Genomic DNA, 16,549 nt, shown 5'->3' with positions numbered 1-16,549 from the left:
AGCATTAAAGAGGCATTAAAGACCTAATTTTTATTAAGGGCATAATAAGAATTATACATAACTTTCCTAGGAAAGTGGAAGGTCAACCAAATATAAGCACTTTGAAAATTAGTCACTTTTCCATAGTTAACCAAACATGTCAAAAGTACTTTCTTAGGTATCCTCTTTCCAGAAATCTGATTCCTAGGAGGAAAAATACTTCCCGAACCAAACGAGCCCTAAAGGTTAAAAAAAACCACTTGCGCGGCCGGAGTCCAGAGGAAGACCGGCGATCGGCATTACCAGTCGTGTTGGCTTTTGGACAGCGAGGCAGAACCTCATGGTGAAGCACGAATCTCGAAATCCGTTATGATATTTCTCTGGGATTAGTTTTCTCAGAGAACAACGATGGCGGGGAAGCACTTCCCTTCGGGGAACCCTCGATCCTCGCACTCCCCTTCCTCTCCCTCGTTCCTCGTCGCCACCCTCTCCCTCCTCGTGCTCGCCTCCATCTTCTTCTTCTACGCCTTCTCATCCTATCGTTGCCCCGCCTCCGTCGCCCGGGAAAAGCCTAACCTTAACCCTAATTCTAATGCCGCCGCGCCGGAGTACTCCTTCGTCGCCTCTCTCGAGAAGTTCCTCACCTCCCGGCGCCCTGTCTCCGCCGGATCTTCCTCCGCCGCGGCCGACGCGGGCGGAGCCGCGGTAAAAGCGCTCGATGACAAGATCTGGGGGAAGGAAACAGGAAGGCTTTATGGGGATCCGGCGGATCCGTGGTCGGGGCTGTCGGTGGTTAGGGTTTATGTGTACGAGATGCCGGCCAAGTTCACCTACGATCTTCTCTGGCTCTTCAGGAATACCTATAAGGAGACGACGAATTTGACGTCCAACGGAAGCCCCGTTCATCGCCTCATCGAACAGGTTGTTTGCTCTGCCTCTCTTTTTCTTTATCTTGAGCTCTAAATTGTGATAATTAAAAGCAAATTGGATGTGGAGGAGGTTCTGGTTAGAAAAATTTAAGCTGCTTGTTGTGAAAGATCAACAAAAAATAATAACTTAATGCGGGTATTGCTGCGAAAAATAGTTAGTGTAAAGAAATAAGAACCATGGTTGACTCTCTGGTTTGTTACTCGTTACATTAACTTGAATGTTTACTAAAAAAACTGTTCGACATATATGCAGAGGCATGGATATAAAGGGTTTTAAATTGATGGACTAATTTAATGGAATTTAAAGACTATTTGTGAAACAATAGATCTAGATGAGAGAATAGCTGGATAGCACTTCCTTCTGAAAATTTGCAGGAGCTCGTAATATGTAGGCTAAGACATTGGTAATGATGATCTTAGCATTTCTGAAATAATCATCTTTTACTTTGAACTTTGGTTTTGAGAGCCATGCTATAAAGATTGTGATTACTATTTTAGGGGGCCGGACTCTTCTAGTTTGACCCCTAGTCCAGACCTGTAATCCTCCTTTCTTCAATTAATCAATGTATCCTTGAAATTATTTGAGTTGGGAGGTTCAGTGGATTGCCATCATACATGTACGACGAGGTTGTTGATTCTAAATTTTTATAATTGATTAATTTTCTCTGTAGCTTCCAACATTGAAGCATCATTCATTAACCACTGTCTACCCTCTCCGCACAATAACATGCTGACTGTTGCATCTTTACGAACCTATCAGTCCTATGCTGTGCTCCAATAAACAGAATTCTCATCCATTGTGCATTTTTGTGCAGTTTATCTTGTCTAATATAATATTTATGTATTTATAAGCCACAGTCCCTTTTTTTCTTGCAAAGATATTTCAGATATTTTTGACCCTACATGTTTCTAAGCAGTTTATGGGTTGTATGTATTTTTTTAATCCGGCCTACCAAGTAATTATCTAAAGATAGCAACTCCATTTGTGGTACCAATGTAACGCAGCTCCAATTGAAGGTTTACCATTCTAGTAATAAGTAATTGGTCATTTTTCTGATGGTATCAGAATTCCAGTGATAGTAGTTTGCTTTTCTACAGATTATGGTTTATCTTATTTTAAGCAAAATTTGCCTTCCTTTTCTGTGTCTGCAGCATTCCATTGATTACTGGCTGTGGGCAGATTTGATTACTCCAGAATCAGAGAGGCTCTTGAAGAATGTCATAAGGGTTCACCAGCAAGAGGAGGCAGACCTGTTCTACATCCCATTTTTTCTCAACGATTAGCTTCTTCTTGCTGGATAAACAACAATGCAAGGCACTATACAGGGTGTGGGCGCATGTCCCAAGGTTTATTGTCGAGCTATTATTGGTTCTAATAATGTGCTTCTCTGGCACACCATTCCTATACTGCTAAAATTGCATTCTCTAAACTGTCTGCTGCAGATAACAGATTTATGTACCCTTAGGAATTAGAATTCTCTTCTTAGTGTTATATGAATTCAACTGATTTATCTTTGTTCACTCATAAAAGACAGGCTAACTTGTCTTCTGCCCACCTTACAGTATAGCTTCATGGTCATTATCAGCAAAAGTTCTTAAATGTTGAGACTACCAATACCCATTCAATCATCCAACAATATGTTACTTCATCCACCTTCTGTTATTGTTAATATGACAGGTTATGGGCAGTTGAATATGAAGTAGTTATCAATCATCCTGCATCAGCATTTTATTAAGGAGGACAACATATAGGTTTAGCTTGTACGAATCTGGACACATTGTTTAAGTTGAAAAATGGAAAATAAGATACTATTACTTCATAATACATTATTCTTTCCATGGTTGCTTGATTTACTCTCTTTTGGTTAAGCTTAGTTGAAAATTGCAAGTTATATAATTCTTGCACACATGGCTCGATCTCAATTGCCTCCCTGCTGTCCATAGATGCATTAACTCTACAAATTTCTATTTGCCTGTGTTGTTAGGCCCCTTGCATATGATCTAATTCATCTCATAATGTACCAATGAGAACCCTCCAGTGTGATTCTTTTTCTAATGAAAGTTATACTAATGAGATATGTAATGCCATTATTCAATTGAGGAATCAGTACAAGACACCCAAAAAGTAAACAAATGGTGGTTGTGATTCTGTTATATCATATTCCTTGATTGATTAAAGGTCAGTTTTAAGTTGAACTAGTATTTTGATGACTTTATTCTGGAGAGAGCATTGAAATAAAGTGTCTCTTATCTAGGTCTCTCTTATCCATGTTTTTAACAATTACATTCATACTCTGAGAGTCAAATATCTTATCTATTGTTGTTTTTGAAATCAGGAGGCTTTAAAGTGGGTTATGGATCAGCCAGCCTGGCAACGTTCTGAAGGAAGGGATCATATTCTTCCTGTTCATCACCCCTGGTCATTTAAGTCAGTTCGCAGATTCATGAAAAAAGCAATATGGCTTCTACCTGATATGGATTCTACTGGAAACTGGTTATAATATCTGCCCTAATTGTTCGAAACTATTTTTCAATCCAGTCAAATAGGAGTGATGGGCCAATCTTGCCATCGCATTGATTTGGAAACTTTTTTGTAGGTACAAGCCTGGGCAAGTCTGGCTGGAAAAAGATCTTATCCTTCCATATGTTCCCAATGTTGATTTTTGCGATGCAAAGTGTTTAGCAGAGAATCAATCAAAAAGAAGCACATTGCTCTTCTTTCGAGGAAGACTTAAAAGAAATGCTGTAAGATTTGCTCTTTTCTCTACCCATTAGATATAACAACTGATCTGATGACTGATACATTCAATAACCTTTTGTAAGAGTCTCCAAGTCCAGGGCTCTTATGTCTACTAACTATGCAGTGTGTTTCATTGTCAGGGAGGAAAAATCCGTTCTAAACTTGTGGAAGTGTTACATGATACTGAGGGTGTTGTTATCGAAGAGGGAAGTTCGGGGGAAGCTGGGAAAGCAGCAGCTCAGAACGGGATGCGCAAGTAAATGTGTTTGTGATGTTGAATTTTTCATTTGTTAGAACTTCTGGACAGTGGCTTAACTGTGTTGCACAAATGACAGATCTCTCTTTTGCTTGAGCCCAGCTGGTGATACCCCATCTTCTGCTAGGGTATTTGATGCAATTGTGAGTGGGTGTATCCCTGTTATAATTAGCGATGAATTGGAGCTTCCTTTTGAAGGAATACTTGATTACCGGAAGGTAGTTATGCCTTACAAGCATTTCTTTTTTCTTTCTTTTTTTTTTTTCAAGCAAAATCCTTTTAACCTGCTTCCCTAGTTCAGCTAATTCACTTATTGGGTTTAGGTTATTTGTTGCATCAGTTTTAATAATTTTTGTTTGGGTAGATGTCATAGTAGCTTTGCTTGGTTAGGCTGGTAGATGAGTTGCTGGTTGTCCTGCAGAATATGTAGTTTGCATGCACATCTGAAAGTAAGAATTAGAGCAATATCTTGCAAGTTCTGCAAACTAATTATTGGTCGCCATTAATGTTTATATTACCATATGATATTGCATGGTACAGTGTAGTTGACATGAATATGAAAGAGAAATCCTGGATTGAAGTTGAGTGTAAAGATGAGAAATTTCCCTGGTTAATGAATGTAGAACCTGTCACAGGAATGAATGTCAAAGTAGGATATATGAAGCCGGAGAGCCTGAGCCTGTATGGTAGGATACTTGTTGCTGTCTTTGTCTGATATAAAATACCTAATTTTCTTGTCATTTTGTGTATTACCTTTCTAGTCGGTCTCCTATCATTGAGTAAACAGTGGGTTTGCATAACCTGTAACGGTATTGTTGCATTAAATCTCGATGTAATTGTTGCATATCTCTTTTGTGTATTCACAAATTTCAGGTGGGGCAATTCTTTATCAGAAAGAAAAAACTGGATACTTAAAAAGGTGACTGGAGATGCTTATGGTTACTTCTTTCCTTGTATGCAGATAGCATTATTTGTTTCTTCAAGTGATGCTGTGCAACCTGGGTGGCTTGTACATTTCCTAAAGGGTATTGATTCCAAAAGAATTAGAGAAATGCAATTTAATCTTCCCAAGGTTTGCCAATTGCTTAAAACTAATTATTCTTCATTTCCTATTCTGCCTAGATTCAGGCAAAGCAAGTAGATTCCAAAATCCAGGGAATCATTTATTCATCTTCATACTTGAGACTTATTGTTGGCTTTTTTCAGTACTCAAGGCATTTCTTATATTCAAGTCCAGCTCAGCCTCTTGGACCAGAGGACTTAACATGGAGAATGGTTTGTTATCTTCCCATTTTATGAGCTGAGTAGGCATGGAAAAACACTTTTTTTCGATTTTTTATTTTGGGATGGCACATGATTGTGTGCAAAAAGTCATACTTCTTTCATTATTAATTAAGAACATTATTATAAGAAACCATGGAACAAGTTAAGCATGCCATAACCAGATTGTTGGAATTTGGGAGACAAAATTGCCAAGGAAGATTGTATTACCATATGTTGAATTTGCCTTGATAGGTTAAAGGCACGGATGTTTGAAAAACCAGCTGGAATTACTGACTGTGCCTGGAGCTTAATTCTTTCATCTCCCCCTTTTGATTATGACAGATAGCTGGTAAATTGGTGAACATCAAGTTGCATACACGGCGGTCGCAGCGATTGGTGCAAGGATCTAGGAGCTTGTGCACTTGCGAATGCAGGCCTGGCAACATCACAAGAGTACCCTAATTGCACGATCTATCAGTATTCTATGTTTTGCACATTGGACTTTGTTGTTCTTGCAGATGATGATGCAAGGAGTGAAGACAAACTAAAATAACTATTTTAGCTTCATGCTTGCAACATAAAAAATATGCCTGTGTAACATTTGCATTTGTAATTCTGTTCTTTGAAGCATTCCTCCAAATGTTTGATGAGTATAACAATGATACTAGAAGACCAGCAATGCTAGATGGCCTCATTCCACTTTGAGGTTTTGTTTTAAAATTTGAGAAGTTTAGACTTTGTTGAGGGTTATCACATGCAGATCGTCATCCATGGCACTTAGGATGCATGCAGAGGTATAGCTGCTTAGCTGCCACTGCCATCCTAATTCCAATGTTTTGTTCATATCTGTAATGAAATCTTGTTTGCATTAGCTGCTTTATCTATTTGAAAGTAAATGCTGTGCGCTCGGTCCCTTGGTGCCCTATGCTGTTTGTTATGGCATTATTTGCTTAATTGTAGCGTTATCTGCTAAATTATGCAACAGCTTAAAATCTAACTGAAGTCAGGAGACAATTACAACATAATCGAAGTGTGCTTCTGGTAGATCATGTCTCCAGCTGCTCTGGCTTCATCATAGGACCATTCCTTGGGACGCCATGTCTCGATGTCTTAAAGGTGATGGCTGTTAGAAGTTACTACTGTGTTTATCCCTAATTTTGCCAATCATGTCAGATCAAAAAGACAAACCCTGCTGTACGAAGAAAATTGAGAGACAAAAAATTAACAGAAAAGATCGAGATAATCTTATCCACTGTCAGAAAAAATTGAGCTGACATTGGCATGAAACCCATTATAATGGGGCAAAGGGAAGCTCAAATCAAGACGGACTGGGGGCATCAGCAAGAAAAGGCCTGGAGAAGGCAATGCCTACAAATGTTGGGCCACCCCTAATAACCTGAATTGGCTGGAGATCAGCGACCCGGATGAAAAATTCGTTTTTATTGTTTTTATGCAAATTACAATTGTTTTATTTTCATTGATAGAAGGTCTATTGATGCCCAACTTCTTGCATATATGATTGCATGTATCCAAACAGCAGATCCTAAGCAAGTTGGGATCCTACATAAACTAGACTTCATCAGATCCATCTGCAAAACGCAAGCTTCTGTTAGGGAAGCCATCATCATAAATCTAATCTAATCATGAGCAGATGAAGACTGCACCTAAACCTCCCACCTTGATGAAAAGAGGAATGCATTTGATCCCAGGTCTGAGGTCTCTAGAACAGCCATCAGAAGGCCTTGCTGGCTGACTAGCTAACACATTCCTAAACTGAATTACTGGATTTTACTAAGTCCTGACACAATTGCTTTTCTTTAGTCGATTATTATAGAAAAGATTCAATTAATTAAAATATAAATAAACAAAACATGAGGATGCAGATACTTGTCTTAATATCATCAGCTGCTCTAAGAACTGAATTACAAAATTTAGATCTTCAATTTTGCAAGGTATGAATTCAGCAGATTTTTAAATCAGGCGGATGTTAATATGGCTACATTGATCTGATCCAACTCCAAATCTTCCCTCCCCTGTTCAATAGCTGTATTTCCAAAAGGGTCTACATTTAGCCTTGCAGATGGCTTCTTTCTGTTCAATCCTTCAACTGCAAGTCCAAAGAAATCTTGTGACCGCAATGTTGCAGGCAATTTCAAGTCATAGCCATTATGCTACTGAATGTCAATACATATAGTTGAATCACCTGTCTGTAGCCATGATAAAATTCCACCCATCCATGGCTACTAAACAAGAAGAAAGGTGGACAATGAAATATCATCTCCGTCTGAAATAATTCAAGGAGATGACACAACATTGCAATTTGGTGTCTTTTGTTTGTTCAGTCGAAATCGGTAACCTTATTTTTGAGATTATAACATAGTCATGCTATGCGAAACATGAGAAATCAGATGAAAAATGGGCTCAGAACATAAGGGCTCACAATCACATGATTGGAGAAATGAGAGAGTACATAATGTTGTTCTCTCCGCAGAGTGCACACTGCAAACCTCTTGCTTGTGCTATGTGAAGTACAACTCACCTTGCAATCACAAGAATTTCGCTCAGGATTGCTTGCCACTGGCCATGCGTCTTTTTTCCTCTTCCACTTGCTCGAGCAGTGCTTCTAGCTCGGCTTCTGTGAGACCCTCTAATCGTTTCTGGGAGAAACAAGAATCCAAGTCACTTATTGATAAAAATATAGGCAGGTGTCATTCAAAGATTTTTCAGCTTCATAGCTCTCCCTTCCTTGCATAGTCATCATAACAAACACAGTAAACATTTGCTTTAACAGAAGGTTCCCATGATGAATATTGCATCACATCCTTCTTTTGTGGAAGAGCATCAAATCCTTTTTACAAGAAAGGGAGGAAGTATATTGCATTGCATCAAGAACAAATGTTTGCAATAAATGGCCGTTTTCTAATCCATATAGCTCCTAATTATAATGAAGAGAATTGATAAAAATAGTACGGCACATTTTAAAAGAAGGAAAATAATTGAAATCTCACCGAAACATATATGCTGCAGTACAGAGAATGGTGGATGAACTGAAGTCAATGAACATAGGGGCACCAAGGGACCATCTTTATATATTTTGACTATTGGCAGTTTTACAGCCTAGTGGCAATCATATCTTTATGACTTCCAAATGGAACTCTGAGACCATGTTTTTGTTTTCTTAAGGTTGTAAAATGTAAATATTTGTGAAGGTCATGAAAGCAATATTATTTTGGCAATATCCAGATTATTCAGGAAGAAATGATAAACAGATAAGTGTCTGGTCTCTTTCACCATCGAAGATAAGTCATTAGTATCACATGGTAGGTACTTTCAGTGAATGTTTTTATGCAGATTCTCACTGTGTGGCCTTTTGCTGGGGAGTGTACCATAGGTACCATTAATATAATATTGGGAGCAGTAGTCCTAGAACTTTAGCAAATTATTTGACTTCAAAGTATTTCCGAGCATTTCATAGTATTGCTACCATTGTTTTAGAACAGTTAAACTTTCAGATGAAAGAAAATCATAAATAAAGAAGAAGATGACTTCTATACAGTTACTGGCATTATATACTCATATATGCAAACTCACTTCCATGACAAGTGGTTTTTCAATTTAAGTCCACTAACCTGCATGACTTTATTCTCGTAATCTCTTAATTGCTGCGCATATGTCATCTCTTTATTTGAGACTCTAAATACGTAAGTGGAAATCCATCCAATTGTTAGCCCCAAGACCAGCACTAACTGAACAACATTGCCTGCTTGCAAAGGATCAACTCCAACAAACTGCGATAGGATTAGAAAAAGAAAAATGAGAGGTGCTCATGTTAGCAGTTTGTATGATAGGCCATACCAAAAAAAAAAAAAAAAACTGTTACTGCATTTATAAGAGGTGAAGTGAGGAAATAGGTTGAAACAGCATCCTTGCCTCCAGCCCATATTTCAAACCAACACCTAGTACAGTTACTCCAAGACCAATAAGTAGCACATCTTTTCTTGTGTATCCAAAAGTCACCTGCGTGTTAATAAGTGTTATTTTACTCTTTGATCATGAAATACGAGACAGTGCATACAAACTGTAAAAGTGCAAGAAAGCAGTTTCTCATCCTTTGTTGATGCAAAACAAAAATGTTAAGATTTTTCTATGAGCCAAAAAAAAAAAAAACAAAGTTCAGTTCTATCAGTTCTAGTTTTTTGAAATTTGCTAGGTGGTTGACTCAAAGATTCTGCAACAGGATTGTTACTTGGATATGCATGGATATTGCATGAATGGTCTAGATGGAAGTGCAGTAGATCAGCTCAGACAGACATAAATTTTCTATAATGTGTCTAATGCATATATCATAGAAGACCGGAAGGGGAATGGAAGCAAGGGGGAAATGCGACAAGAAAGAAAGAGACAAATTTTACACTGCTCAGACTCAGAGTTAAATTGGCAAAGTAAACGAGGTGAGGCTAGTGAATGGAAGTGTGGTTCTAGAAGAGTTTAATAGTACAATTTAATAACCTGGCCCCAGCTCATAGTGTCATTCCTTCATGATGTGGGCTATGTCTTCTGCTTGACAGAAATTTTAGCTCCACTGCAGGGCCTACTTTTCTACACAAGACTTCACATTTCATGTTTGGCACATGATATAACTAATGCCTTTTGATGGTGCATGAGAAAATGATCACTAGCCAAACATGGATCTCAAGGTCTTTATAGTGAAAGCAGACTATCCACCGCACTGTCAACCCAAACACCACCCTTTTATTTAGCCACAAATATTAGCATATAGTGTATTCCCTATTGCCCCCCTCCTTAGCAGATTCTTTTCTACTGCTATGGTATGAGCCTTAAATACAACTTACCTTTAGTGACTTATTCAAAATGCATAAGCATTCATCACATCCCCATCTTTGATGACACCAGAGAAACTTAGAATGGAGTTCCCTACATTTTTCCCACTTCCATGTTCTAATATTGTCATATGTGGGATAAAGTATCATGTCATTAAGATGAAGAGAAGGTATCTATATAAGGTTGAAATAAATTGAAGAAAGCTACTAATGGAAGTAGCCTATTCTGCTCCGCCGGTTCGTCGTTCCTCTCGTCTTTCCGTTCCTCCTTCTCGTTTTCTTTCCGTTTACTCTTTTTCTCCAGGTCATAGGGCCTTTTAGTTTGGCCTCGGTTCACTCGTTCCATGAACCCCCTACCTGAAAAGGGCCTACCGAGAGGCTGCATCGCTTCCTTGCTGGCACCAAGAAAAAGGGCTTCAAAGCTCCTTTTTTAAACCCGATTAATCTATAAAAAAAGCCTGCGTAGTAAACTCCTTGTTTTCTTTCTGATAGCTGCCGAGTTTTCAAGTCAAGCGAGAAAGCAAGTGGATCAGAAAAAGTCTTTCTGGTTGTCTCACAATATCCTTGGAAGAATATCTATGTGAGGAAATGGTGCTAATCGACGTAATTTCTATAAGAAAAGATCTATGATGCCATGGAATATCTTTGTCTCTCAGTTGACTACTGACGTGTGTGACACCCTGTTACAGCTTTTGCTTATCATAAGGTTTGTCTTAGTCCAATGTGGAGGTTCCAAAATATGAAGGATCTTTCTAATTGCACTATCTATCCCAGAACATCCAATGGGGAATTTTTTTCTGAAGCAGCTAGTTAAGCGCTTAGGTTGGATAATTCAAACATTGATCAATTAGTTAGCATGTTCAGAAATTGGTGTTTTTTAACAAATTAGAGGAGCCACTCCGTGCATCTTGATCAGAAGCAACAATTTTTTTAAAACAGAAATGGAAATAAATCAACTTCAGATGCATGACCAAGAGCTTTTAGCTTTCAACCCGTACGACACACATAGATCATAGTTCAGTATACCTTCTCTTGGTCTGAAGACTTCGAATCCTCTGGACTACCTTCTGAGGATGATGTACCGCTGCTTCTGGGCAATTTAAAAAATGTACCTCTAGTATTTAATCCAGGGGAAAGTTTTCTGGAGAAAATGGCAGTGTTGATTTGGTTTGCACCACGAGAAGTGACTACTCCTGAAAAGGTACAGTTAGTGCTAGCATCGTACTGAAGAGTTTCACTTTGATCTGCAGTATTCACAAGCATACTTAATCTACAAATTTCAATATCATCCTAAAGGACAATAACTATCCCAAACTACAAGTAAAGCACCAACATAACACAAGCTTTTTTATCTGATGAAGCATACAAGGAATCGAAGAGTAATTAAGAGTGGACTAATGTCATCAAGTGACATATCTTTTTGTCTTTTCAGATTTTAATACACCTTATAAAGACAAAAATGACTGAAGTAAATTTGAAAATAAAAACCTCGTAGTACATAGATGCAGACCATGATTAACCTGATACTGAAGAGCATATTTAGCTATGAACATCTAAAGAGAGCAGCCACCATATCATCCCCAAATTTAGTGCCAAGAGAATCTTCATGAAAAAGTTAATTGTTTCTGCAACAGTCAACATTCATCTGTGCTATAAAAGAGACATATGGTTCATAAGTATATGATTGATAATCCGTAAATATTCATCCGCTTTTCAGTTTTCACACTTCTAGTTCCTCTGCAATCATTTTTTATTCGACAACTTAGTTGCATCTGAAGTTTGAATTTATCAAAATTTTTAGTACATGCGGCATATACCAAATAGAATGCAGCATAACAAAGAATAACGTGCTTTGACTAGGAATCACAAGTATGGAATTTATTCTAGAAGAATCATTCTGCCTAATTAAAAATATTTTGAGAATTACTTCTACAATCAGTGAAAAATGTTTGCTGTGAGTTTCCTTCCAGCTTAAAGTAAAAGAACCAAATCTCCCCAAAACTCCCCGGAATTTTTTATGAAGAAATCTTTAATCAGCCCCACAACTTTAGGCCTATTTCCGCATGCAGATATCTCAACATACAAAATTATTAACTCAAACAGAAGTCCCATAAACAACCACCAATTGCATAAGTATTATGATGATTTAACACTCAGAAAACAAAAGTTCTATGCCTAAATTTTCACAACTATAGCGGCAAAAATTATTAAGTAGGGAAAAGCATTAAAAATAAAAAGAACATGACTAAACTTTGAAGAATTACCTGAAATCCCATGTGAAAGAGAAGGTGGCAGGAACCAACTGCTGCTTCTGCTCGAGGGAAAGTTATGAACCGGAGAATCCAACAGAATCGAAGCTGGATTCGAGACAGAGCTGCCTAATTTTAGAGCCATTTGGGATTAACTGGGAATAGGAGCGTTCCAAGTTGGGAATATATCTGAGAACTTCCTGCCCAAAGATGTGAATAATAATCGATTTATTTCTCGCCTTATCCCATACGAACATGCGGTATAACCACAGAGGTGACGAGCAGTCCCCGCGCTCCCACATTGACGTTATCTGGATCGACGTTGCAGTGGAGGACTCGGTGTACGGTGGTATCAAGTGGGGCACCGGTGGACTCTGGCCATTCTACGAACGCCACATCAGCCTCAGGATGTTGGGGGAGTACGGTGGGGAGGTTTAGCCTGTCTGAATATCCCCGCCGGATAAGCTGAAAATGTCATAGAAATCGAATCTAGTGGCACATCCATCTTGTATTTTGCAAGGGCACATCAGAATCTAACCTAGCTACTATTCTTTAGGCTGCATGAAGAAAAAATTAAAAAACTCTATGGAAAGTTTTTTTTTTTTTTTCCTTCTTATGGAATTGGATTGGATGGTGTTTGGTTGATGCAAGATCATGCTTAAATGGATGACTCAATCTACAAATTATATAGAATTTTTAATCCAGTTTTACTGAAATATTCAAACGGACCTTTAATATTTTTACAAATCTAGTCAATTCTCATCTAAAAGCGGATTTCAATCAGGATGGCTCCACGCATCCAAGATAATTAAACTAGTAAAACCTCCGAAGTTATTTCATATATATAACATATAATAAAAACAATAATTTGGGGCCTATCTAATCTTGCTCATTATGAAATATGTGGACCACCGTGACTAGAAGGCTGCCTCTTTTTTAGTCCGAGGTTGAATAAAAATTACCAAATATCCCCACTTGCATGTTAGCTTATTCTCTGGTTCCTGAAACACACACAATGTATAGCCAGTAGATCTTGATGACCAAAAAAATCATTCAAATGTACTTAAAATTTCTGTTCAGTTATTTTCTAGTCCTAATATACATGTTTCATATAAAATCAGCCGATCATGACGACTTATGGCAGGCATCCATATGGAAAATCTGAGTTTTAAAGCCCTTATCAAGTTGAGGAGTTTCTGAAATTATGGACAAAAGAATTTGTTAAGTGCAACTAAACTAGGTGCTAAGGATATGCAAACAGCCTGGATCAAGAGATGAACGCATGAGGCCAATGGGTTGGTTTGGATAAGTAATTTGGTCTGGGTTCAATTTTTCCGTACCTTGGACAAGGCCAAATCATGCCATGAGTGCAAGCTACCTCGAACTAAAACTTGTTAAGTTTAAGCCTGTCCCCCAACTAGATCTGGAATTAACATTAATGTGGAATTTCCCTTGTATGCATGGCCTCAAAAAACATTAACTACAACATTTATTCAGATGTATATATGTAACATATGCAACACATATTATTTTGTTCTCTATTTCTTGTAGAAAAAACCTCATATAACTTCTTTTCTTTTTCCTGAGAAGAAAGGGGACAAAGGGGGAGTCACGTTAGTCACTTGTTTTTATTCAAGAGCATGATATATATTTACAGGAGAGAAGGAAGAATTTACATGGCAAGAAGATAAAAAATAGAGAAACGGAGTTCAACAGTAACAGAAGGACAGCACGCGCAATCAGGTGTTCAAAAACAGCAAGAAGATGTTGGTGAAAGGAGCTGCGATGGGAGAGAAAGGTCACTTCGATCCTGCAGAAGCCCCTGAGATGGTACTCATATAACATTAATAACATCATATATCACTCTTCTCTTCCTAATCTTTGGAGCAATATGATTGGGTGATAATTCTTGTTAAAAAGATACATAGCGTATGCTTATATGAATGGTAGAACTTGGTTGATTGGGCTTGGCCAATCTATATTACTAAGGTATGTTTGCATGCAAATACATTAGGACCAACATATAATTAACGCTCAAAGAAGGAAAAACTTGACGAGTTTGAATTAAACGTAGAGATTGCTTCATGATTGTGTCATGTTTTACTGGTGCGGATCATTTGAATATGGTCTTTGGTTGGTCCCTAAACGACCTCGATTACCACAATCCTCATTACCTTGATGAAAATTACAAGCACAACTCACATGCACGAAGATGATTTGCCACAGCAATACATTAACTTTTTATCAGGATTTCAGCATTAGTTCTATGTTATCTTAAATGAGGCTCATTCCTATTGTCACTAGAAGCTCTTCTTTTCCTTCTCCATTCATCTTGCGTGAGACTTGAGCTAGGAATCTTACTTTGTCTCGCAACATATAGTCCATTAAAAATTCATTTCAGTAAGATAGAGAAATGAATGCAAAGGTATTACAAACAAGAATTTATTTCTTGAAACTTGAACAGGATAGCAATACCCTTGATATATGGGGTAAGACGAAGACCATCCCAATCTCAGATATTTTGCTCTAGTTCTTTTTCCAAATGATCCAAAAAGGCATAAAATCCAGGCTAACAATGGCCTGTAACTTAAGCAGGAAAAAGTCTTTTAAGTAAAACTGCAGTCCAATAAAGAAATGCTAGACTGTTTCAAGAACATCATTACAGAGAACACAAACTAGCCCACAACTCCAATCTCTTTTCTGTAAGCAGGCAGACATCGCCGAAGATATTTATAGAACATTTACCTTAAGGAAGGAGAAGAATTTTACTATTTAGCCAAGCTCCTTCGTCCACTAATGCTGCATTATTTTTACTACTATTCTGAGGGTGCCTTCTAATAAATCTTATAGCCTTGAATGGCAGTAAAATGGAATTATGAGACCTAGTTTGCTTCAGTGATAAGATTTGTTTACTGTAGCTTTATGTAAGCTTGTCTTTGAATCCCAGGAAAGAGACCTTTCATATCCAGAAAAGATCTAAGCCGAGGGACCTCCATTCTCTGCAGGCCCCACAAGCAGACGTTGCAAGCACAAGCAAGAGAGCACTCACAAGTTGATGCGTCCGGTTCAGCAAACGTCTACAAATGACCATAGCAATGCTTGTTTGCTGATAGGTGACGACAAAACCAAGTACGCAACATAATGTGTCCAAGTTCTTGGATCCTCCCCCCATCCTTTTCTATCTATATCAAACGAAGAGATAGGAACTGGACACATGAGAAAAGAGCCGTTTTATCTTTGTCTTCAAAGTCATTCCACTGCCCTTAACAAAAGCAGGAAAACTTACATCATAAGAAAAAAAAAAAAGAAGAGGAAAAGCCATCCCACTCTCTTACTTCAATCATGCTCTGGAAAGTAACTAAGTTATTACTGGTTCTTCAGTCTTTCTAGTGGAAAAAGTACAGATGATCGCATATAAATGAGCTTTTAAAACATACCAGAAGGATGACATAATATGCCCTATCAGTTGGCACATTAGATATATAGATCATGCTTTAACATATTTCAAATTCGATTCGAACAGGATTATTTTTATTTTCATTGTTTGGATTTTTTTTTTTAAGCAATACCTAACATCTGAAGCATAGACCTCCTGAAGAGCAAGCTTTCAGGGGTGAGGAAAGGTGCATTAAAGGGATGCTGTTTACACTAACAGCAATATTTCAAGTGTCCATCTGTAAATATATTAGGATCCACTATCCATCACTTGTTGATCGTTTGCACATGCATTGACACTAGAATTAATAAAGCAAGTTCTAGATGTTGCCATCTTTGGTTGCATCTATCAATTTGTTCTAATTAACTATAAGCATGTATCCCTACTCAATATAGCATACAACTATTTCTCTTCATACCAAAATCAAACAAATTTGTAAGTGCAGACACAGCTTATTTGTGGTACATATGTAACTTAGGGCGACAACATAATCACTGATCGATTTGATCTAGCCCTTTATCTTCAAATATATAAACTTAACCAATACGAAACCATTTAATAATTTACATCTAGGCAAGAATGAACATGTCTTATGTGCACAACAGGTGTGAGAGTCTCATTTCCTACCGTCTCGGTGCACAAGCTAGATAGCTAACTACACATGAACTCGATATATAGTTAGTCTAACTATTATTTGTTAGACTTTCGTAACTTTTGTTTTCTACGGAAGAATGCTTGTATAAGACTCAGATGGTCACATCTAATCCTGCGTTTATACGTGTGACAAAAGCCAATAATATTTTATACATATATACCTGTCAAGTGTCTATTACTCTATGTTGTGGATTTTCTCTTA

The 16,549-nt window shown here is 37.8% G+C and overlaps 2 protein-coding genes across 2 annotated transcripts; one reads left to right on the top strand and one right to left on the bottom strand.

Annotated features, from left to right (window-relative positions):
• Nucleotides 1-225: 225 nt before the first annotated feature.
• LOC103705003 (probable arabinosyltransferase ARAD1) lies at nucleotides 226-5,892 on the top strand. The gene is given in 10 exon segments (XM_008788560.3): nucleotides 226-900; nucleotides 2,061-2,174; nucleotides 2,176-2,235; nucleotides 3,245-3,402; nucleotides 3,506-3,653; nucleotides 3,789-3,904; nucleotides 3,984-4,122; nucleotides 4,866-4,976; nucleotides 5,111-5,179; nucleotides 5,510-5,892. Coding segments are annotated over 10 exon segments (1,548 nt in total). The 5' UTR covers nucleotides 226-387; the 3' UTR covers nucleotides 5,630-5,892.
• A 1,119-nt stretch (nucleotides 5,893-7,011) lies between these two features.
• On the bottom strand, nucleotides 7,012-12,545 carry LOC103705004. Its single transcript, XM_008788563.3, has 6 exons — nucleotides 12,273-12,545; nucleotides 11,035-11,201; nucleotides 9,098-9,184; nucleotides 8,797-8,955; nucleotides 7,707-7,824; nucleotides 7,012-7,274 (listed from the first exon to the last, which is right to left on the bottom strand). Exons 1-5 carry the CDS (start codon nucleotides 12,400-12,402, stop codon nucleotides 7,729-7,731), a joined length of 639 nt encoding a protein of 212 aa, XP_008786785.1. The 5' UTR covers nucleotides 12,403-12,545; the 3' UTR covers nucleotides 7,012-7,274; nucleotides 7,707-7,728.
• Nucleotides 12,546-16,549: the final 4,004 nt, after the last annotated feature.

This window comes from Phoenix dactylifera, chromosome 12 (genome assembly GCF_009389715.1).
Source record: "Phoenix dactylifera cultivar Barhee BC4 chromosome 12, palm_55x_up_171113_PBpolish2nd_filt_p, whole genome shotgun sequence".
NCBI classification, from domain to species: domain Eukaryota; kingdom Viridiplantae; phylum Streptophyta; class Magnoliopsida; order Arecales; family Arecaceae; genus Phoenix; species Phoenix dactylifera.
Note: the sequence above shows the minus strand (reverse complement) of the source record. Positions and strands in the feature narration are given on the sequence as shown.